Source organism: Callorhinchus milii, unplaced genomic scaffold (genome assembly GCF_018977255.1).
Source record: "Callorhinchus milii isolate IMCB2004 unplaced genomic scaffold, IMCB_Cmil_1.0 Scaffold6, whole genome shotgun sequence".
NCBI classification, from domain to species: domain Eukaryota; kingdom Metazoa; phylum Chordata; class Chondrichthyes; order Chimaeriformes; family Callorhinchidae; genus Callorhinchus; species Callorhinchus milii.
Window position 1 is genome coordinate 17333648 of NW_024704747.1, and position 23666 is coordinate 17357313.

The 23666-nt window shown below is 42.7% G+C and overlaps 1 protein-coding gene across 1 annotated transcript in view; it reads left to right on the forward strand.

The window, feature by feature from the left end:
* pard3bb (par-3 family cell polarity regulator beta b) overlaps positions 1 to 23666 on the forward strand; it is a 394398-nt gene that overhangs the window by 127666 nt on the left and 243066 nt on the right. The window contains exons 5-6 of the mRNA XM_042336226.1: positions 6756 to 6874; positions 23459 to 23541. Of these exons, the coding sequence (XP_042192160.1) occupies positions 6756 to 6874; positions 23459 to 23541 (202 nt within the window). The remainder of the gene's footprint in view (positions 1 to 6755; positions 6875 to 23458; positions 23542 to 23666) is intronic.

A 23666-nucleotide genomic window follows, 5' to 3' on the forward strand; every position in this document is an offset into this window, starting at 1 on the left:
CATATAGCTCATTGCAGTCTCTTATACCCCAACTCCCCACCACCCTGGGTTAAAAAGTACAGCAAGAAAGTAAAATTGGCTGTAATCTCATTTAATAAAGCAAGTGGTTTTTGTACAACGGGGCCAGTAACTTAATTACAAAGATAAAATGCCTGCCATTGTGTTCAATTAAACACTTCCTGCCAACATTCAGAAGAAATCTGCCTGATGCACAGCACAATTTAAACCCTGCAGTGTGACTCCTCACCATGTTTTTAATAATGATACTTGCATCTGATATAACTCATGTCACATCAAGAGGACACATGCAGAAACGCATCGCCAGGCTTAAGAGTACCCAAACCAGGCAAAGTTCCACATATGTTTGCCACCTACACATAGAAATTTCTTTGTCTGAAATGAAATGCGTACACTCTCCCTGGAGGGCTTCTCTATTCCTGGAGAGTATTTCTTGCAAGTTGGTAAGAGTCCAGGCTTGGTATGTGATAGAGTACTGCTCGCATAGCTTGCCATTGAGAGCACTGTCTGGCAAGCTTCCCACTGCTTGTCCAGTTAGGACCACCCTTGGACTTGGGGGTTTGAGGTGATGGGTTAACAGGAGCCAAGTGGTGCAGCTTTCTGAGTGGAAGGGTAGAGGAGGGTTTCCTGATTGCAGTTTTAGCAAACTACAACACCGATCGTCCATGTAGCCAAAAAATGATAATGGATTGCTTTTGCACAAATGCTCTTACCTGAAGAAATGTTCATTTAATAATTTTCTACCATTATGCTGTGACCCTCTCAGGCTCGTGCCAATGAGGTTGACTCTGATGTGAGCTTGTCCCGGTGTGCTAGCCAGTGAATAGAGCTGACATCATGAGGGAATGATTTCTGAATTATCCTTCCACATGAGGAAAAGGTTTTCTTGAAACCTGCTGTTGCCAGTGTTTAAATGAATAGTCCTTTTTTAAAAATAAGAATGATCTTAATGCAACCCCCCCCCCCACTCTGATTGGATTATAGTTGCAAATGTACACATCTCACTCACAGCTACAATTCTATTAGATATGGGATGGACTGATTTCAGATAAAGTTCTCTTATCCCCTCCTCCCTCTCCGCCCCCGTGGAGAAGTGGATCCACTGCTCCCTCAGTGATTGGGTAAATGCATTGCATGTTTTGGTGCTGTACTGGGGAATGTTGCATTGTTGGAGATTCTGTCCTTCAGGTGATACGTAAAACTGAAGTCTCATCTGTCTGTTCAGGTGGATGTTAAAGAACCCATGGCACTGTTCAAAAAGAGAAAGGAGGTTCTTGTGGTGTCCTGGTCAACACTCCCTCAAATAAAATTGATTCACTTAATGGCTGTTTGTGGGATATTATTTACCCAAATTGGCTGCCGCTTTTTGCTTACAAAATACACAGTGTCTACACTCTACAGGAAATCTGGTTAAGGGTGTTGAGCCATCTGATGTGAAATACTCTTTCAATTGTAAGGAATATTATTATTATTATTTCACATAGAGCAGATTTTGTTTGCTGGTGTGTGCTGAGATAGCTCGCGTAGCAGTAGGTGCTGTACAATTTCTTCAGTTCTCTTGGTCAGAGAAAGCCTCTGACCGACATTCATTAAATAGTGATTTCATCTTTCATTGCTCCTTTCAGTACCACAACCTCTGTAGGTGGTCTTTGGGCTGTGAATACCTATAGCCTCCAACAGGTGACGTGTCAGATTTATATTGTAAAAATACCTCCTGGAGCCAGTGGGCTGGTGTCTAGGGGACCTGCCCCAGTATAAGTCACGGAATCTGTAGGAAACAATCCAGGTTAAGAAAAATTGATTTGAGCTCAGCCTTCCTTTCCCTGCAGAACCTGGGAATTTTGCATTTGGGGTAGTTTAATGTCTACTGGGGAATCATTTGCCCTTTATGTCGAGAACTAAAACACAGTTACTATATTTGACATCTATCTTGCATAGTAGAATGCTGGAAAATTTTAATGCTTCCAAGTTTTAATTGGAATAGATCATTATGTATATCTTGATTCAAATTGAACTTGATTTCTTGGTCTAATCATAGCTTTGGATTTAGTTTAACAAGAGAATAGCACACAGCTGAGTGTTTGTAAAGCTCTGTCTGTTTGTACATGTATAAGGCGAAGAGTGGGAGGTCTGGATGATGTTAAATGGTTTATGAATGCGATTAATAGAATCATGGAAATTTCCAAACTAGAAGAAGGCCATTTGGCCCATAGTGTCTGTGCTGGATACCTCAAGAGCAATCTTTTCAGTCCGTTTATATCTGTCTTGTTCTTTCTTGGAGGCTAATATGGATTTTGCCTCAACGTTTGCTTGTTGCAGGGATTCCATATCCTAACTACTGTGCATGTGTGAAAACAAATTCTCCTAACCTCCCCATTTGTTCGCTTAGTAACTGTCTTAGATTGATGCCCTTGAGTTACTGACTTGCTGACCAGTAACGTAATAATAATAGTTTATCCAGACGTTAGGAGAGTTGTTCACTATTCTGGAATAAGTGTATTCCATCTCTCCTCGTTTTTTTCTCCTGTTTGCTTATTAGACGTTCATACTATGATATATTTACATGGGCTTTACTCTGGTACTTTGTCCAAGTAATTGTTCTTGTATGAGACTAGGCATTGAGTATCAGAAGGTTATTCAACCACAAGGGGCATGCCAGCCATGGTGGACCATGTCTATATATGAGACAAGGCAGTGAGTGTTAATAGGTCATTCAGCTAGCCATGTCAGAACAAGCTCTTTCCAGCAGTGATCAGTGGTTACCAAACAGGAATGGAAGCTTTTTTATTGTTTTCTTCTGTTCCTAGATCAACATTAATAATTTTAATTCCCTTCTCTCCTCCTCCCTCCCTGATACGAGTGCTGATTGACTGACTTCTATGCTGCAATTCTTTTTCCTACCCACCTTAGATTAACTAACTCAGCACAGACCAGCGATTGATCCCGGGACCTTTAATGGTCTGCATGGGTCAACTAGCACAGATGTAGTGCATTTGCCCACTGAACCATTAAAGAAGCCGTGACATTTGTTTTTACTATTTATATCCTTTTCTGTTATGTTTCCAATGGTGAACTTTCATGTGTGGGTTTGGATTTTCCATTCCCACTGTGAATTTGTTCCTGAATGCTGCTCCTTTACAAGTGTGATTCAAGGGCCATAATAACCCATCAGGGTGGGATTGGGCAGGGGGGGAGGTAATAAGGCTCCATAAAGATAGAAGCTTGAAGAGGTTCAGCAACTTGAGAAATGTTATTGTTTTACAATGCACTTCCAACCAAGCTGTGTTTCTAACCGAGTTACTAAGTTGCGATGTGCTTCAATCCAAGTTACTACCTTGCCATGCTCTCCTAACCAGGTTGTTTACAATTTTCAAAACGTTAGAGTAAGTACTTAACCACTTTTACAACATCTGAGGCAGCAGAGTTGAGCGGGATTTTACAAGTCAGGGGAAAGAAAAGTATTGATGTAATGTACCCCTTTTGTATCCACATGGAACGTTGTAGCGTGAGACTCAGCCAGCAATTTTTTTTGTTAGACTGACCCAAGCAGGGAAATGTCGAGTCACCCGTGTATAGTATACATTAGAATCTGGTAAAGGTACTGGAAAATGTCAGCTGCCTCTTTTGATGGAGCTTTAGTGCAAAGGGAAACTTTGGACTAGAAGAGGTTTATTACAGTGTAATGCAATGTGGATATACTCTCAGGCACTGATCTTGTCCAATGTATGCATTTTCCAGTCCACCTGTTTCTTCCCTTAGCAGAGCTTGAACAGATTGCCAGCCATTAGAGGTGCTTATCTGTTGACTGTGTGCTCAGCTGTGGTGAATGTGGGGAACATACAGCAGAAATACCACTAATTGATTTAGAAGGTTTGCGTTATTTTGTCTCTCTTTGTTGACGATAACACTGTGCCCCATTCCCTCCAAAAACAGCAAGTCAAACTTGCAATCAGACTTGCAGGACGGCCTGAGATTGACTGAGGGAATAACATGTTCCTGATTGAGATTTCATTTCCTTTTGTTTCTGTTTGTGGCTGTGTGGCTGAATGTCTGGTATCAGGCCCAACTTGTTTGGAGCAAGGGTCGTTTATTTTATTTTCAGTTCCAAAGTGACCTTTGCTTAATTAATTTTGCCCTGAAAAATGAGCTCTGTATCTTTTAAGTGGGCTTGCAATCGATCTCTTTATTTAGTTTGATCGTAAATCTCACTCCAGAGAATCACTGATATTGGAACTTCTATTATATATTTTTCTTCCAGAATATAAGAATGTTATTAAGCACTTTATTTACTTCACAGCCTTTCCTTTAGCCAAATAGTGTTGGTGCTGACCTCCCTGAGGGCTCAGCTGATGTTTAGAATCCTCTAGTTTGTTTTTCACTTGCAGGATAGAATCTCTTGCTTTTTGTTGCAATGTTTATAAGACTCAGCTAAGCTATGATTCTAAACCTATTAGAATATGTGGCAGGCAGATTGAAGTGACTTTCAGCTGCTGACTTGCTGACTTTTTTCTTGGCCCAAATTGCAATCTCCCTTTCTGGCCTTCTCCCCTGAATCCATTGACCTGTGCTGGGATAAGGTTCTGCTGGTTTTAACTGTCCTTCAGTAGTTCACCCCACTAGTACATCACCCAGATGGTCATTCTGCGTGTGTGAATCCAGACGGTGTGTGCTAGCAGGCTGTTTGACTGTGAATCCTATTCTCAACCCACATGTACTTTTCAGCAGGGATCACTGGATCGTGATGCGGAGTGAGACCCGTGACTGATTTTGTTTGCCCCTCTCTTTTGGGAAACTGGTGCCAGTTGGCACCCCATCACTGCCCTGGTCTATGTAAGCTGATCTTGGCATAAAATGTGCAATCAAACTGGGACCTTCCTTATCCAATAAGAGTCACACTCGATGCGTTGACTGTTCAATTTTAGCTTTTGATTGACATGCTGTGCATTTTCTGTTTTTAATTTCAGATAACCAGAACTCGCATTTTCCTTTTGACATTCCTAATCTGCATCTCTCCAGTCAGTGATTTGTGGGGGGAGGTGATGCACACTCGAGATAGAATTTGCACCTGGGGCTAGCTTTACTTTATAAATGCAGCGTTTCAGAGTGTGCAGAATTTGTTAAATTGTTTTATTCCTACACTACAAATTTACGATGTATATGTTGGGAGGCCATCCCAAGGCACTTAACATTCCTGGCTTGGTACCCAAGCTGGAGGTGGGAGCCCAAGAGGTGGAGAGAGTAGGGTAAAGTTAACCGATGGCGTTGTCAAAGAGGTAGGTCTTGACATCAACCTTGAATAAGGTGAATTCTTGAATTCAGTCTAAACTTTTAAAACTCTTTCCTGTAATTCATAAAAAGAACTTACAGAAAACTGGCTTCAAAATTAAAGATATATTTAAGAATTTGACAAATTCTGGACTCTCCAAAATGCTACCGAAGCTGGAGGTGGGAGCCCAAGAGGTGGAGAGAGACATGAGAGAGACCTGAGTTCAATTCCAGGCAGGGCGAAACCTTGGGCAAGTTTCCTTACTCCACATGCCTAATAATAATCCGTCCAAAATAAAAAACAATAATAAATTGGTCATTTTCAATCTACGACTGTTTGTGGGACATTGCGGTGCGCAATTGGCTGCCGCGTTCGCCCACAAATATACAGTCAATTCACTTTACAGTATATTCTGTGAAGCGCTTTGGGATGTCTAACATATCAAATGCAAGGATTATTATTATATATTATTACGTTAATAGGGGAATTCTTGACCCAGTTTGGCAGTATGCTGCAGTTACAATACAATGCAAAATTACATGTGTAAAGCGCTTTTCACTTCGGGACGACGGCCCGAGGCGCTGAACAGTCAGGGATTAGGACCCGAGTGGTAGGTGGGGATTGGCAGCGGTTGGGTTCAGGGAGGGTGGAGGGCAGAGAGGATGGGAGGATGGCCGAAGGCACGATCGAAGAGAAGGGTCTTAACGGCCCGACTGCCAATGGTGGGACGGACTTGGCGGGGGACATGGAGCAGGCCAGAACCTGCTGAGCGGAGGGAGTAAACAGATTGATAAGTGTTAGCAGGTCGAAGAGGTAGGAGGGGGCAAGGCCATGGAGGACCTTGAAGGTGAGGATGAGAATTTTGAACTCAATCCTCTGAGGGATGGGGAGCCAGTGGAACCAGGCAAGGGTGGGTGTGATGGGGTCACAGAGCCTGGTGCGGGAAAAGACATGAGCTGGAGAGTTCTAGATGATTTGCAGCTTGTGGAGGGAAGAGTTGGGAAGGCCAACAAGCAGGGCATAGTCGAGCCTGGTTGTAATGAAGAACTGTATGAGGGTTTGGTGGCCTGAGGGGTGAGGTAGTGGTGGAGTCAGGCAATGTTGCAGAGATGCGGGAAGGCAGAGTGGGTCATGGCACAGATGTGGGGGAAGAAAGGACAGTTGAGGGTCGAACAAGATGCCCAGGCTCCTGACTGGCTCGGTGAGGTAGAGTATGCTGCTGAATGCTTGAGGTGCGGAGGTGCTGGCGTGAGCCAATCAGGAGAACCTCGGTCTTCCTGACGTTCAACGTTGGTAGAAAGTTGGTTTTCATCTTCGACCAAATTCTGAGTCCCAAATTCTGTGCTCAGATAATGTGTATAGATACTGTGACTGTACTGGGAAAAGGAAGATGTTGTTGGGAAGTCAATAGCTGAACTCGTGCCATATGCTTCCCATACTGCGTGCTGACCTCTGGATCTGTTCTCCACAGGCACGCCTCTCCTGGTCCGCAGAAGCAGTGACCCAGCCATGGCTCCACCTGCTGAGCTCCAAGCAGGTGCATCTCATCCTGACGACACAGCCACCAGGAACCTGAAACTCATTACAGCAGTAAGTCTCAACTGGGGTGGGTGGGGGCCTGGGGAGAGGTGACTCAGGGTGAACTCAATGGTATGTTATTTCCGGATGTAAAGCACTTCAGGATCCATTTAACCTCATTAGTGGCCAGGGCTTAATGGATACCATGCAGGTATGTGACACTAATAGGACTAAAGTCTTTAATCCTCTGAGGACACTGGCAACGTTTCCGTATCTCAAAACAAAGGAAGTGGTCCCAGGCTCACAGGTGTCTTGTTTGTTCAGAGACTCTTAAGAACAAGGGAACCTCCAGTTCACAGCGTTTCTCATCTGGTACTTGGACATGTCTACAGTTTTAACAAGCCATTGATGTTCCCTTAAAGATCTCACAGCACAATTCAAAAAGAGAAGGAAGTTATTCCTGGTATCTTAGCCAATGACCTCCAGAATCATCAGTCCTTCATGGTTGTTTATGGGACAGAGCTATATGCAAAATGACTTCTAACTTTGCCTACAAAAACTACATGTAAAAACAGTATGTATTGTAAAGTCCTTTGAGGCTTTTCAATGTGATTTTTTTACCCCCTCGCCAACCTGATCTTCTCACCCCTACCATTGCCACAACTCCTCAAGCTCATGCTCCTAGAGTATGGGAAGTGTTTAGAGACATCTTCTTGACATCCAAGACACTGTATAAATATAAATCATTGTTGTTGTTCACTATTTACTCCGTGATTTCAGTCACAAGCACTTCCCAGCTCCCTCACCCGGATCCTCACAGTTTTATTCCATCAGACTCCAGATCCTTATTATGAAGAGGCTTTGGAATTTGGGACCCGTCATCGAAAACCTGTTGATAAAGAAATGTTCAATCATGACTCTGTGAACAAAACAAAACTTGAAGTTAATTTTAGAGAGTGATCAGTTCTTTTTCAAGGGGGCTGAAATGTGAGCATTTGCAATTCTGAAGCCTGATGTCTCCACTAATCATAGACCAGTGCACATTGCCTCCCACGACCTCCAGATAGTGCTGGCTGCATCGTTCTGATGATAAGATTACAGCGAATGTAGATTTAAAATAAACAGCATCACTTGGCAATGTTCAGCCTGTTTTTGTCGAAAGTTACTCAATATATATTGTGTACAATAGCAAATAGCTGGAAGTGCTTTAAGAGAGAATTGAATCTCAGGGATTCTTGTTGATAACCATTTGAGTTTATAGATTATAACCGCTTGACTGAGCTTCCAAACTCCCCGCCAGCCTTCCATTATCCTGCATATAATAGGTGAAAGATTTCCTTTTCATCCGATGCGAATTATTTACTGATAAGCGCTTATGATGGTGATGTGTATGATGCAGTCCTTTGAAATTGCTACTTTCTGCAGTGCATAAGAATTGCAAAGAAACCCTTGAATTTTCTACAGAAATAGTTACAGATTTAATCTTACATTGCACATATTACAGAAATTACACAGCATCCAGACAGTGAGTGCAATTTTGAGTTTCATCTTGGAAGTTTAAGGTAACATTTGTGTGTAAACTTGTGTTTCCTTCCAATGGTTTTCCTGCCTGAGCTGCTAAGTGAATTTGTCCTTCATTTCTCTCTCTTGCTTTCTTCCCCCTCACTCTTCTCACAAGTCGAGCTGGTTGTACAGTGTCATTGGCACAGGCCGCATGCAGCACCTCGTCCAACTGGCTGTTCCTGAACTGTTATTTGACCACAGGAAGCTTCACACTGAGCCCCATCCTGTCATTGCCCAATGTTCGCAAACAACAATTTCTAATAGAAATGCGGTCAGATTTTTTTCTTCTCCAATTTTATGGCATTGAGGCCAATTGTAACACCGTGGTTGAGTTCATCTTACAGAAGACAAAGCAGATATTTAAACTTCAAACCTCTTGGGTCTTATGGCATTAGTACCACACCACCTGTTGCAGTTACCTACTGAAGCAATGGGGTCTTGCTAACCATTTTTCTCCTCATTTTTTCTGCAGTGAACAGTTGACCTGTGAGATCTCATGCAGGTTTGAAATGGAATAGCACAGTGAGATAGCCAGTGACGTTTTTATTTGTGGTAATTGAAACATAAAATTAACCCATGAGAGCACAAAAACTTTTTTTTAAATCGCAAACTGTATCGAACAAGCTGTATCAGTGCCAAGTACAGTATGTCTTCTCTCTACTCTCTTTGTTGGTCATTTCAACAACAACAACAAAAAAATTACATTTATAGAGGGCCTTTCACGTCGGGAGGACGTCCCAAAGCGCTGAACAGTCAGGTGTCGGAGCCCGAGCATGTGGGAGGGATGGTTTAGGGGTGAGGGAAGGCAGAGAGGTGGGAGGGTGACCAAAGGCATGATCGAAGAGAAGGGTCTTGAGACCAGCCTTGAAGGAGGCAAGGGAGGAAGCGAGACGAAGAAAACCATGGGATGGAATTCCAGAGTGGTGGGGACAGAGAGGCTGAAAGCCCAGCCACTGATGGTAGGGCGGGTCGGGAGGGAGACATGGAGCAGCCAGAGCCCACTGAACGGAGGCAGCAGACAGGTTGGTAGGGAGTCAGCAGGTCAGAGAGGTAGGAGGGGGCAAGGCCATGAATGGCCTTAAAAGTGAGGACGAGGATCTTGAACTCAATCCTCTGGGGGATGGGGAGCCAGTGGAGTCGGGCGAGGGTGGGAGTAATGGGGTCATGGAGCCTGGTGCGTGAGAGTAAATGAGCTGCAGAGTTTTGGATGATCTACAGCGTGTGAAGGGAAAAGTTGGGAAGGCCGATGAGGAGGGAATTCCCCTAGTCAAGTCTTGATGTGACGAATGAGTGGGTGAGGGTTTCGGCAGTCTGAGGGGTGAGGCACTGGTGGAGTCTGGCAATGTTGCGGAGGTGACTCTGATCATTCTGGATCACTTCTGAGCCAATTTTGACCCTTTGATTCCACTTATATTTCTAACATGCACACTTCTTACTGCAGTATTACTGATGGTAGGGCTCCTCTGGGATAGTGGGTAAATGCACCACAGGTTAAGATTTAAGCCATACAATGCACAGGTTGGAACATTACAATTGCGGGTTGGGATATTACAATTACCTTTAGGCCCCACGACTAGGGAGGAGAAGGAATCTGTCCAGGTTTCCTGCTTTGGATCGCTATCTACCAACCCCCTGTGGAAAATGCATTGTGAATATTGTGTGAGGTCAGTTAGAGCTTGGCTATGATGCTTTACCAAGTCAAATATAGTGCTGGCACACGCTGTCTTGGCTCACATGTGAAAAGTAGTTGCTTGAGCAAGGTATCAGCAGACAAAGAAACTGCACCCAGTAAGGCTTTAGGAAAGGAGCAAAAAAAAGTGTTCATGAAGAAACAGAGAAGGAACATGGATTGGCAGCAATCCAAACCCAAATATTCTGGGACAGGATTAGTTACCAGTGTTATTGCAACATCCTTGTGGAGGAGAACACTGCCAATATAAAGTCTATTCCTCTGTCTGGATATATTCTGGAGAGAAAATACTAATCTTTATTTCCCTCTTTGCGTTTCCAAAGGACATAACAGGGACTATTCCAGCACCAAATCCTCTATCGGTCATTCACTGCATGGATGCTTGCGGGACAATACTATGGTTATATTGGCTGCCCCTTTTGCCTGCGAATAAATAGTTGCTACACTTTACAACAAAAAAAACTTGTGAAATGATTTGAAACGTTTAAACATGGTTACATCAAATGCAAGGTTTATTACGATTTTTATTACAGACTGAATTCATTTGTTGTTGCTTCCTTCTGTTCAACATTGGGGACCTCACCATGATGGCGAGGCTGTGATTGGTAACCGTGTGCAGGTGGCTATCAGTATGACTCTGTGTTCTTTACTAAGTTGTAGGTGTGATGCAGCTGCTATTCATATTCCTACTCATTCTCACTTCATGACTGTTTGTGACTATACCTACCCGCCCGTACCCTCCGTTCCTCTGGCTCTGGTCTGCTCCACGTCCCCCGCCCCAACCGCCCTACCATCGGTGGTCGGGCCTTCAGCCTCTCAGCCCCCAGGCTCTGGAACTCCATCCCCCAGTGCCTTCGCCTTGCTTCCTCCCTTTCCTCCTTCAAGGCCGGTCTCAAAACCTTTCTCTTTGACCGTGCCTTCAGCTCCCCTCTCGACTCTCTTCCCCTCCTCGCTCCCTCCCTTCCCTCCCCTCACCCTGACCATTTCCCCCTCCTTGCTCCCTCCCTTCCCTCACCCTGACCATTTCCCCCCTCCTCGCTCCCTCCCTTCCCTCCCCTCACCCTGGCCATTTCCCCCCTGCTCGGGTCATGACCCAACTGTGCAGCGCCTTGGGACGTCCTCCTGACGTGAAAGGCGCTTTATAAATGGAATATTGTTGTTGTTGTTGTGGGACATTGATCTGCGCATGCTGGCTGAGCCGCCCCCTACCCCCCCCAATACAGTCACACAACTTTACGGTATATCTTATGAAGTGCTTTGAGACGTCTCAACGATGTGGTAACAACAACAAATTACATTTGTATAGCACCTTGGGGAGGATGTCCCAAGGCGCTGGGCAGTCAAGGATTTGCACTGGAGCTGATAAGGCGTAATATCAAATGCAAGGATAATTATATTTATTATTAGCTTATTGATGCTAAATGATGTATTGGCATTGGAAGGGTTAAGCACATTGGAGCAGTGGGTCAGATCAGGTTGCTCTAAGGGATAGAGGTCTTAGATTAGAATTGAGAACTGATGAAATGTCTTCTCTGGAGACTAGCTGACTAAACAAGTCGATATTTGAGGCTTCTGAAAGTTACGCCATAAAAGATTTCATGCTCTAACATCTGTTAGAAAAAGTGTCAACAACCTCATTTTTTTGTGGTGGCATGAAAATTATCTTGCATTGAAACACTTGCAGTTGCCAAGAAATTTGGTATTACCTTTCGTTGTTGTGAAAGAGGTTGAGTTTCCTGCAGATCCCACTCACTCTGGTTCTCTTCACTTACAGTCTGGTGATGAAGCTGGGTTTAAAATAAACCCATTTGCATTGCTGTAGGGCAACGCCATGCTGATAAGTCTGTGTTTATCTTCAGCTCCAGAATTTCTGACATATTTTCACCACTTTTTAGAAGCAGCCACAGAGACCAAGATACTCAGAAGTGGTTTGCACATTCCTTCACTGCAGTCTGGTCAGGGGAATTTCTTCTAAAATATTTTCATTCCTCTCCTGTGAAGTTGATCCACACCGTTGTAAGCTGAGTGACCCTGAACAAACTGTACCAGGGTGAGACCAGTGCAATGAAATGAATCCCACACAATAACAGGGTCTCTTTGCTTTCATCCAAAATGTTTTCTTTCTCCCTTCTTGATCTGCTTTTCTGCACTCTTTCTGCACTTGGCACTTGTTTCGGGAGCAAAGTTTCTGTAAGACTGAACCTGACCCTTTATTCCTTGTAAGAATCCACGCCCCCCCCCACCCTTCCTAATTTATTTTTTTGTGGTATTAGGTTCTTCTTCAAAGCCCATCTCTATTGGGACTTGGAAAACATATTGCCATCCAACAGCCTCATACTCAAGCGCTCTGAGATGCTATCCTGCGTGGAGGGTGCTATATAAGTGCAAGTTGTTGTTGTTGGTGGTAAAGACCCATTTGAACAAAGTCACTACACTTTATAGTAAATTCTGTGAAGCACGCCTCACAGCGTGAAATTCTCTGTATGAAATGCAAGGATTAATAATTATTTTCGAGATGCCTCCAGACCCATAACTCAGTAAGATTGATGGCATTCAGGATTGGAGGGGAGAAATTGAGGGCAGTGCATGCAGTTTGTTAGTATAAGGACTTGGTGCTGCGTTAGGATGACAGATTTTGTGGTCAAGTTCAGCAGAGGCCTGGGGACAGAGTTTCAATAGCCAAACATGACACTAATGTAACCCATGATAGTAATGGAGGAAATGTTTCTTACTTGTCCGTGGAGGCCTATTTATTGAACAGAAATGGGCAAGATTTGGAGCCTTCAGATTCAACACAGTTTAGCAACAAATCATTTACATTTATGTAGAGCATTTCATATGGGAAGAACATCTCAAAATGCTTGACAGTCCCAGTTTGGCGTCAGGTAATGATCAAATCTGATATTTTTGAGGGGGGTGGGAGGTTAACATAGAAATATATACAATACTACAACATGGAAATAGGCCGTTCAGTCCAACTAGTCCATGCTGGTGTTTATACTCCACATGAGCATCCACCCCTTCTCATCTACTCTCTCAAATCCCTCTGTACCCTTTTCCCTCAAATATGCATCAAGTTTCCTCTTGAGTACTTTGATGATTTTGGCTTTTCATTCTCAGCTTTCAGATGTGATCTCCATATTCTCACCATCCTCTGCATAAAGGAGGTTCCTGCTAAGCTCCCTTTTCGATGTGTCTTATATTTTTTACTACCTCGTTTTCGATTCTGTATTACATAATAATCTGTTAATATAATAATCCTTGCATTTGATATAGCGCCTTCTCATATCTGCAAGATGTCTCACAGCGCTTCACAGAATAAAAAAAAGTGAATTGACTGCATATTTTTTGGTTGGAATGCAGAAGCCAATTGTGCACAGCAGTGTCCCACAAACAGTCGTGGATTGAGTGACCAAATTATTCTTATAACCCCTTGGAAAAGCTATCCACCAATCGACTAACAACCAGGTTCCAACTTGCTGCTTAGTAAACAGCAGTGTGTGGAGTAAGGAAACTTCCCAACATTTCACCCTGCCCGGGAATCGAACCCAGGTCCTCTCACCACTCAGCTACAGGACTCCGCAATATGCTGCACAAAAGTTTTTAAATGTAGTTCTGGTATGTTATTACTGCCATATAAAAATAGCTTAATTTCTTTCACCTTTTAAACGTGCTTGGGTCTGATGGATAGAAATAATTAATGCAAAGAGGCAAACTATTGCACCTTTGAATGATAGAAGTGGGCTGCTGCAGTGATCACACCCATGGGTTTCTGAATGAAAAATAATAAAAAATAATAATCCTTGCATTTGATATAGAGCCTGGAGACATCATAAAGCGCTTTGCAAGATATACTGCAAAGTGGATTGACTGTATTTTGTGGGTGAAAATAAAGAGTAAAAGCTGTAAAAGTGTCACTGAAATAAGTTCAGCATCTGAAGACGAACCTTGGCAGTTATAGATCTTCAATAATACTGAAAATTCTCAACAAGAGTATTCCCAAGTTCTGAGGAGATCTTTTTCTCCTCATTCCTAAAGCTAATTTTATCTGTCACATGTTTTTAACTACCCTACTGAACATTGACTCTCTTCTTTCCGGACCTCTCTCCTCCTTATCCCCTTGACCCTACTTTATCTTTCCTCCTATCTGTTGGCTTCTTTTGGTCATTGGCTTCATGGCTCTTTGTGGAATATTGCAGTGTACAACTTGCCTGCCATGTTTGCCGACGAAAATAAACAAAACAACAAGATTACATTTGTACATTTGTATAGCACCTTTCACGTCGGGAGGACATCCCAAGGTGCTGGACAGTGTACAGCATTTCAGACCAGAGCAGGGGTCAGGGGGGGAGAAGGGAGGGGAAGGGGGATGGCCGATGGCATGGTTGAAAAGGAGGGTTTTGAGGCGGGACTTGAAGGAGGCTAAGGAGGGGGGCGAGGCGGAGTGATTGGGGGATGTAATTCCAGAGGTTGGGGGCAGAGTGGCTGAAGGCTCTCCTTCCAATGGTGGGACGGGTGGGTCAAGGGACGTGGAGCAGGCCGGAGCCGGCTGAGCGGAGGGAGCGGACAGGTTGATAGGGGGTTTGCAGAATATCCACCTGAAGACGGCCTCCCAACGTGAAAGGTGTTATGGTATACATAAATAATTTCGGTGGTCAATTTTTCACGGAACCCCCGATTTTTAAAAAATCTTTTCTTGAATGAGTGTGGCTCAGAGAGACCTGAAAGGCAAAGGTAATACCTGATCAAAACCCTCAAATAATTTAATTCAGTAGTAAAAGGCAATTAGTTATTGCCCAATCAATGTGTGGCCATATGATGCTTTGTGCAGGATGGTCCCATTGAAATCTTACCAATACAGCAACAACTTGCATTTATATAGCACCCTTCATGCAGGGCAGCACCACGGAGCGCTTAACAGTGACAAAGCCTCACGCTGAGCAGGGGGAGGGCAGAGGTAACTAAGCACAGTCAATGTTTGTGCATTGTGATGGCATTGGAGTGGTCAAACCGGGAGGTGACGAACACGTGGATGAGGGTTGAGGATGAGGTATGTTTTGGAGTCCTGTAGCTCAGTGGTTAGAGCACTCGCTTTGCAAGCGAGAGACCTGAGTTCAATTCCAGGCAGGGCGAAACCTTGGGCAAGTTTCCTTACTCCACACACCTAATAATAATCCCTCCAAAAAACCAAAAACAATAATTAAATTGGTCATTTTCAATCTACGACTGTTTGTGGACATTGCTGTGCGCAATTGGCTGCCGCGTTCGCCCACAAATATACAGTCAATTCACTTTACAGTGTGTTCTGTGAAGCGCTTTGGGACGTCCTCCTGACGTGAAAAGCGCTATATCAAATGCAAGGATTATTATTATTATTATTATTATTATGTTCGGAGGTGGGTAGTGTGATGGTGGTGGAGGAAAGAGGTCTTGTTTAGGGAACTGGAGATGGGGGGAGGAAGGACAGCTGAGGAAGTAATTGGGGGCAAATTAACATGACAGTGATTTTAATTTTCCACAACTATTTGCTTTATGTCACTGATTGAGCATCTTCCCAATGTCACTTTTTGAGTAAAGCTCTTAAAGTCCAGGACAGTGACATTTTCCATCTTTATTATTTTATTTGCTTTCTGTGAATTCATCTAGGCTCTATGACAAGATTATAGCCTTGAAGTTATTCTCTGATTTGTACAGGAGCACCCTGTTATAATAATGATTATAGAGCTGGAGACCTGTGGACTCGTGCTAACTGTTTTACAGCATTGACTTGCAAGATTTCTGCCCTAAAAAATGACAGTCTTCTGAGTTGTGAAGTCATTACTGACGCCACTTCCTATGTGCAGGAAGCTGGCATTTTGTGAAGGGAAGAAGAGAGACTTGTGTAAGTGAACTTGCAGAGGGAGAATAGTACTACAGGCAGATTGCATCAATTGGGCAGAGTTTTAGAGGCCAAATCAATATCAATTACTATACTGTACTAAACTGAAAGGAAAAGGAGGTTTTCGTGTACCCGAATAAGGCTGACAACCTGTCCGACTAGATTATCCACTTTCCCCCAATCCCTTCTCAATCCATTCAGCCACTGATTACTGCCCTGATATACAGAACACTGGAAGCCCCTCATTGTACAAGGCGACCCTATAGAATTTGGTCGGCTGGGTCCAATGTCTCAGATGCCGCATTATGAAAGGGCTAATTTCCAGATTGTGCCATTGCCATGTCCTGTGTGTTGCACATGCACCCTCTGCGCAAGGAGCGCTTCCTTTATGAAGAGACATCAGCAGTGCTTCCTGTGCACACCGCACATATGAAATATGCCGGAAGTGACATTAGCAGTGCTTCCTTTGCACAGGAAGTGATGTTACAGTGACTTCACGACCTGGAAGTTGGCCCTTTTTTTTGCCTGGGTACTCTCTTTGTAGTGAGGCATGTTACAATACGTGTATCTGCACCCGCTATCTAATGTATAACTTAGTGTGTAATTATTCTACCGAGACCTGAGAAAGTGTGCAGTCATTACCAAAGATACCTTTTTATAAGAAGTAGTTCCATAGTGGAGCATTAACCACTGCTGTGCTCAAAAACACCCATTTACTGAACAGATAAGAGTCCTGTAGCTCAGTGGTTAGAGCACTCGCCTCGCAAGCAAGAGATCTGGGTTCGATTACTGGAGGGTGAAACATTGGGCAAGTTTCCTTACTCCACACACCTCTGTTTACCTTGCAGTAAGTAGGAACCCAGTTGTGAATCGACTGACGGTTCGCTTTTCCGCGGGTAATAATTCCTTAAAAAAAACATTCGGTTACTCAATCCATGACTGTTTATGGGACTTGCTTGTGCAATTGGCTGCTGATTTCGCCCACCAGATACACAGTCAATTCACTTTATATTCTGTGAAGCACTCTGAGACGTCTCAAAGACATGATAAGGCGCTATATCAAATGCATGGATTATTATTAGTATTATTAAATAAGAATTCAGAAAGGGGCCTGGAAGGAAATCTGAGAGTCTTACCTTTCAACCCTTTTGCATTTTCTTGGAATCCTGTCTGGTTGCTGCATGCCTAGAAAATGCACCGTGAAATCTAATTTTTTGTTGCAGCCACGATTCTTTGCTTGTATCTTTTAGATCTCCATTCTGTTGTTTAGCGGCAGTGAAAGAAAAGTGGAATGAGTCACTGTCTATTATCTTTATTATCCTGGGAGGGTGTATAGTCATGCCCATGTCACAGCACTGAGTTCTGTCATGGTCGGTTTTAAATTGGTTTAGGTGCGCTTATGTGAGGAGCAGCAGTGATGATGGGGGCAGAAACGAATGGATTGCAATCAACTGTACCGAACCTACTCCTGGGTGGGTTGAGCACTTTCAGGGAAGGACATGCTGGTGATGAGCGGTTCTCCAGAATGCAGGAGGAGGACATTAAACGTATGACAAACTGTAAACTTTTGCAACGCTCGCTTGTGGTGGTTGACAGCACCAAGTTGTATTTGGTCTAGTGCTCCTGATGGCAGTTTCAGATTTCAGTAACCAACACTTACTGATGACAATTAGTCTGTGCAGTTCCCCCATGTTTAATTTCATGCTTTCAAAATCCATTTGCTGGGTACGCCTTGTGTCTGCAGCGGATACTGTTCATCTGCCTTGCATCGCTTATCTCCATGAAAATGCTTGTTTGGGCCTCTGTCGTGGCTCTGCAATTGGCCTCAGAGGCCCCTGAGGCAGTGAGGGGAAAGACAAGCCAGGACTCTCACTTCTGATCCCTGTTCAATGCACATGGATGTCTGGTGAGGACAGATTCGGTCTTAGCTATTGCATCCCCTTTGCCCCTATAGTTAAATAATCTGCTGACTCTCACATTCCAGGCTTGCATATGAAAAATGACAATGTGGATGATATACTGTAGGTTGGCTTGCACCTTTGATATCTCTGTAGAGGAGGTAAAAAAAACTGTCCCTGTCTTTCCCCCCCACCTGCCTCCTCCTCACAAAAAGGAAGGTGTGAGTCTTGAATGGCTTGCACTCTGAACCATGATCCTAGTCTTGTGAGACTTTCCTTCCACTTTTACTACAGACATTATGAGAAATGCATGTGTGTTACAAAAGAATCATCAACAGTAATGTTTTTGGAACATTGGTACTTGCTACCTCTGTGACTCAGCCTAATTAAGGAATATGCAGATAGTTTCCTGTACTCCATATAGGCCCCATTGGAAAAAATAATGAATCGGGGAACCTTTAATGCTGAATATATCAACTTCTAAATCTCGATCTACATTTTTTAATTAAAAGTAACCAGCCAACAACACTTTGGGGAAGCATTGTTTACTTCTAATAACCGCATATCAATGTAGTTGAAGAGTTTTTTTAAGAAAGGATTTCAATACTGATACTGAGGGGGAGAGACATATTGTGGGAGGGAGTTCCAGAGGTGGGGTGCAATGTTTGAAGATTTTAACTTTGATGCCGGAGCTAATGGCTAATGAAACTAGGGAAACCAGCGAGTAGTGCATTGGAAGCCTAGCCGAGAGATGATAAAGGCATGAGTGTTTGGTAATGTTTGGTGTTGATCACTATGCCACTACACAACTTAAGTATAATATCCCACAAATAAATAAATTAATTTAAAAAGAGAGAGTACCTTTCTCACAGACCTAATGAGATACATCTTTGAGCACTGTCTCCTATGNTTTTTGGTCGGCTGACTGTGTGACAAACATGGAATTTCATGTGTAAGAGTATCCAAATCAAACAGAGTTCCACTTATGTATCCCACCTACATATAGATATTTCCCAGTGTCTGGAATATAGTGAAATTGGGAATTCCCTGTGTCTGGAATGTAGTGAAATTTCCCTGTGTTTGGAGTGTAGTGAAATTGGGAATATCAAACAAATCATTTCTTTATCCTGAGCTTCTATTGCCCCCTTCCCCCTTCGCCCTAAGGCTTCAATTGTAGTTATTCACACAGGGATTAAGTCATTTACTTGGTGCAAGTTGTATGTTTCAAAAGAAAGTGTTTGCATGTTGTTGTTTGTATAAATTAAAACCTTTCACATTGTCTGCTTTCACATTCTTCCTGCTTGCTCATCCTTGCTTACAGACATTCCTGAGTAGATAACAAATGTATGGGGTCATTGTTTATCTGGTTAATAATTGCTAGCAGTGTTGTTCAATTAACAGCCCAAAAGGTCACTATTAACACAGTAGCACACTATCGAAGTCTGTTAGGATCCTGTCACTCATTTCTATAAGATCTTCCAACTCCCTTTTGCCCTCCCCATAAATCTACAAACACTTTATTTTACTAGGCTGGGGACTTCAAGAACGTCAAAGTCAATCCCTCTCCCCTCTGCCATCCATAAAATCTGACAGGCTTTTAACTTGATCTGTTGGAGTCTTATTGTCGGCAAATGGAATCTTAAGTCATGTTTAGATGACCTGAAGAGTTTCACTTCAGGACGATTTACACAGGATTAAGCCTCCTGGAGTAAATCCTTGACCATATTTTACACAATATTCTTTAGAAATAGCCAGTTCTGAGTTTGGTGAGGAAATCGATCACTCTGACAAGAGGAGAGTTTTTGATAGAAGTGAAAGAACCGTTACATCTCTTTGTAGGTAGTTGGCATGTACAGAAACACAACTCTAACCAGCTTTTTACTGAAATACTTGGTGCTTGTTGTATTATATATTGGATCATACCTGTTGGACTTCATGCATGCTACGAGTATGACAGTGACAGGGGATCCAAAAGAGAACTTAGGAGGATCTACTTCATTAAAGGATAGTGAGAATGTGTCCAAAGTGGTATTTAAAGCAGATAGTATAGTTGCATTTAAGAGGAAGCTAGATATACAAATGAGGGAGAAAGGAATAGAAGGGTATGGGAGGCAAAAAGGAGTGGGTGTAGACGTGCGTGGAATATAAACACTGGCAGACTAGTCGTTCAAATGGCCTGTTTCTGCGCTATACAATCTATGTAAATTAGTTCCATTGATCTATTACAAAGACCATGACAACATGAAAATGGGCCATTTGACCAAACTAGTCTGTGATGGAGTTTTGAAAGTTGTTAAACTTTTGTAAAGGTCTGCACTGCACTGTTCAGCAGGTGGTTGACATTATAATAATATGCAAGAAGGTTTGCTCTGAATGTGTTGTGATCTCAGCCAGGTTGCTAGGAATTCTTGGCTCCCCTTCCTGAACATGTGGTGAGATTTGCAACAGTGGGGAGTCACGAACCCAAGCTTACATTGCACCACATCGTGGCAGTGTAATTGGAATGCCCACCCGCTGAGGAGCACACAACACATTCCCTTCTCAGTGCTGGGAATCAAGACCTTTTTCACTGTTATCACCCTCTCAGCTAAGGTGGAACATGGGAACGTAAAGCTTCTTGTACATTCAATAATAACACCAACTACAGAAAAACACCCTCTACTAGAACAGTATGACAGTTTAAGTTCCCACACTATGTAATGTATCCTGTGTTTCCTTTAGAGTGAGATTGCCAATTGTACTGAATCGTAGGCAGTTTTTATCCTGTGCATATGTGTTAACTTAGGATCGCTTAAAGTCAGAGAGAAGAGACTTTCATCTCAATAGTCTGGCCTATACCCAAACCCAAGTCGTAGATGGAAATGGTTAATGAGCACTAGAAATAGACAAAAATGGTTACATTGAAGACAAATCAATATTTCACAAAACTCCTTACAGATAATTTCTGCTAAGTGCAAAGACTGTTTTCCAGACAAACTTGGCAACTAATTTGCACTCAACAAGGTCCCATGAAGTGAAATATCATTTTATATGGATGATTACTAACCAGGATACTGGGAGAAATGCTCTTCTCTTTTTAATTGGTGTCATAGGATCTTTCAAGTCCACTTGAACAGGTAGATGTGGCTTGGTTTAATGCCTCATCTGAAGGACAGCACCTCTGACAATGCCACCCTCCCTCAGTACTGCCCTTGATGGTCAGCCTAAACCACAAGATGGAGTTCTGACTTGGGGGCTTTATTCCACAACCAGAGACAAAAGTGCTGGAGGCTGAGTTCAGTTGATAACTATGATATAAAATAATAAATGGTACAAATAAAATAAAACCAGACTGTTGCTTGAAAAAGAGCCAAAGAAGTAAGGCCAGCAAAGGTAAATGGAAATATGTGAAAAGTGAATTTAAAACAGTTGTTTGGAAAAACTTCAGTGAAGAGTAATCAAACAGTTGGATTAATTTCCCAAATTGTAAGGTCATTAAATAGGTTTGGATGAAGAATCTGATCTTATTCCTTAATACAATCCATACCGTTGTTCCATTGAAGCATTAAGATGGTTTTTAATGATCCAAAAAGAAGTCTTGACAAAGTTACTATAAACCCATTACAGCTGTTGAATGTAAATTAACAAAAGCACAAATATTTGGTTTATTCAAAAAGTAACTGGATGTCATCATGAGAGATTCAGGGTATTGGAAGATGAACTTCAGTGGGATGCTCTAATCAGCCTCTCTTTACCGTCACTCTCATTTTCTCCCATCTTTTGCTCTCTGCTTACTCTTTTTTTTGCAATATTTTCCTTTTTCTCTCTCTCCCTAGGAACAAAGGAATTGCTAGACGAAAAAAGGCCATTTAATTTGCCTTCTACCATCCTGGTAGTCACATGCTACAATAATAATGGAGATTTTGATTAAATATGGCAATCAATCTTTATCAATTAGTCTACAAAAGACTTGGGCATAAGACAAGGAAAATCCACCAGTGGTGGAAAGCTTTGGGAACCATAGGTCCAAAGTTGCCTGTTTCTCCCAAGCATACTACACCCTGCCATATGTCATGGCTCAAATTACTCATGTACTGTATCCCAAAATATTATTTTCTGAAAGAAATCTATCTAATTTGCGTTTCAATGAATCAACACTTTCTGCTCCCACCATCTGCCTGGGGAGCCTGTTGCATAGATTTACCACTTGCTCACTGAAATAATGTTCCGCAGATTTGTTTTGAATTTAAGCTCCTTCAAGCGCGGGCAGTGTTCTTGGCTCTACTATTCTGGACAAGATGAAGCTGCTTGTTATGATCTACACTATCTCATCCCTTTAGAATCTTAAAACGGCAATCATATCACCTCTCAAACTTCTCTTTTCCAATGTGAACATACCTAGTTTACCAAATCGCTCCTGATAATCCAATCCCTCCATCCCCTCAATATTTCTGGTTGCTCTCCTCTGTATCCCTCTCTTTCTTTCTCCCTCTTTGTGTCTCAAAAATGACAGTTTGATTACTGTTTTTCACTAAACACCAGTTATCTGCCGGTTAGTGCCTAACCGTGGTGGGAAAGTGGCATACACAGATTGCTGATACTAGCTGATTGGTCAAAGACCAGAAGCATTAAGGCTAAGAGTGTGGGCATTAATTTTGACCAAAATCTGTATGTGTTCAAGAGAACTACAGCCTCTTTTGTTTTGGTGGCCAGAGCTATTGACCACTGGAAATCCCCCGAAGGAGTAATTATAATGTTTTGAAGTGCAGCAATGTGTTTTAGAAAATGCACCGTTATTCAAACACTCCAGTGTTTACATTGACCAGCAGTGTGGAATTTTGGAATGCAAACAGAAAGGTGCTAGAATTTCCTCCACTCGTTACTTCAGTCTTAAGTCATAACAAAGGATTACAACTCCTGATTGTGAAATTCAACTGTTTTACAAACCATCATGTGGAGAGATTAACTATGATCCACTGTTTTAAAGAAATTAATGTGGCAGTAAAGCAAATTGCAATTCCAATGCACCAGATCTGCTCTGTTCCAAAGACCTTTCTGGTGTGTGCACTTGAAGTCTAAACTTTATACCCTATAAAGCTCAGTTATTATTGCAACTGAGACACAGTGTGCTAAGCCTGTTTTTAATTATGGTTTCAAATTTTATTTTATACAGTTACGGTAGGTGGTGGCTTTGCAAAATAAACTTTTTGAACAAGTGGTTTATAAACTAGTAGGAGAACCAAAACAGCCTCTCTACGTACAAATGACATGATCACCAACCTTGATTTCATCCTCAACCTTTCCTTGGAAACTAACTCACTGTCCAGGTTTACACTTCTGTAAGGTATCAGAGAGCTGATGGTACTTCTGAAGCCATACCTCAGAATCTGGGTTAACCTTGAATGCCCTCATTTATTTGTGTGTGTGAGAGAGTTTTACTTTCTCTCTCTCCCTCTCTTGCCTGCTGATTCTGACAGTAAATCATGTGACGTGCTTTGAGATGTCCTGCTGACGTGAAAAGCACTATATCAAGTTGGGATCTTTTATTATTTGAACTTTTGAGACATGGATCCCAAACAGTTAATCCTGTGAGATCCTCCCCAGTTAGATTCTTGCATAATAACCATGACTCTCCTCTCATCTAATAGGCAGGAGTGAATTTCCCTTCAACTGACCCTGGAAAAGTGGACCACTTGGGCCACACGGACAAGCATTTGAAAATTCTCTTCAGGTAAGGTGAATCAGGATCCTACACTCTGTCTACGGTTGACTCAATGATCGTGAATGAGTGCTCTCCCTGGTGCAGCAGAGGAGCCATGCAGATTCGAGGAGTCCGAGGTTGAACTAGTCCTGGTC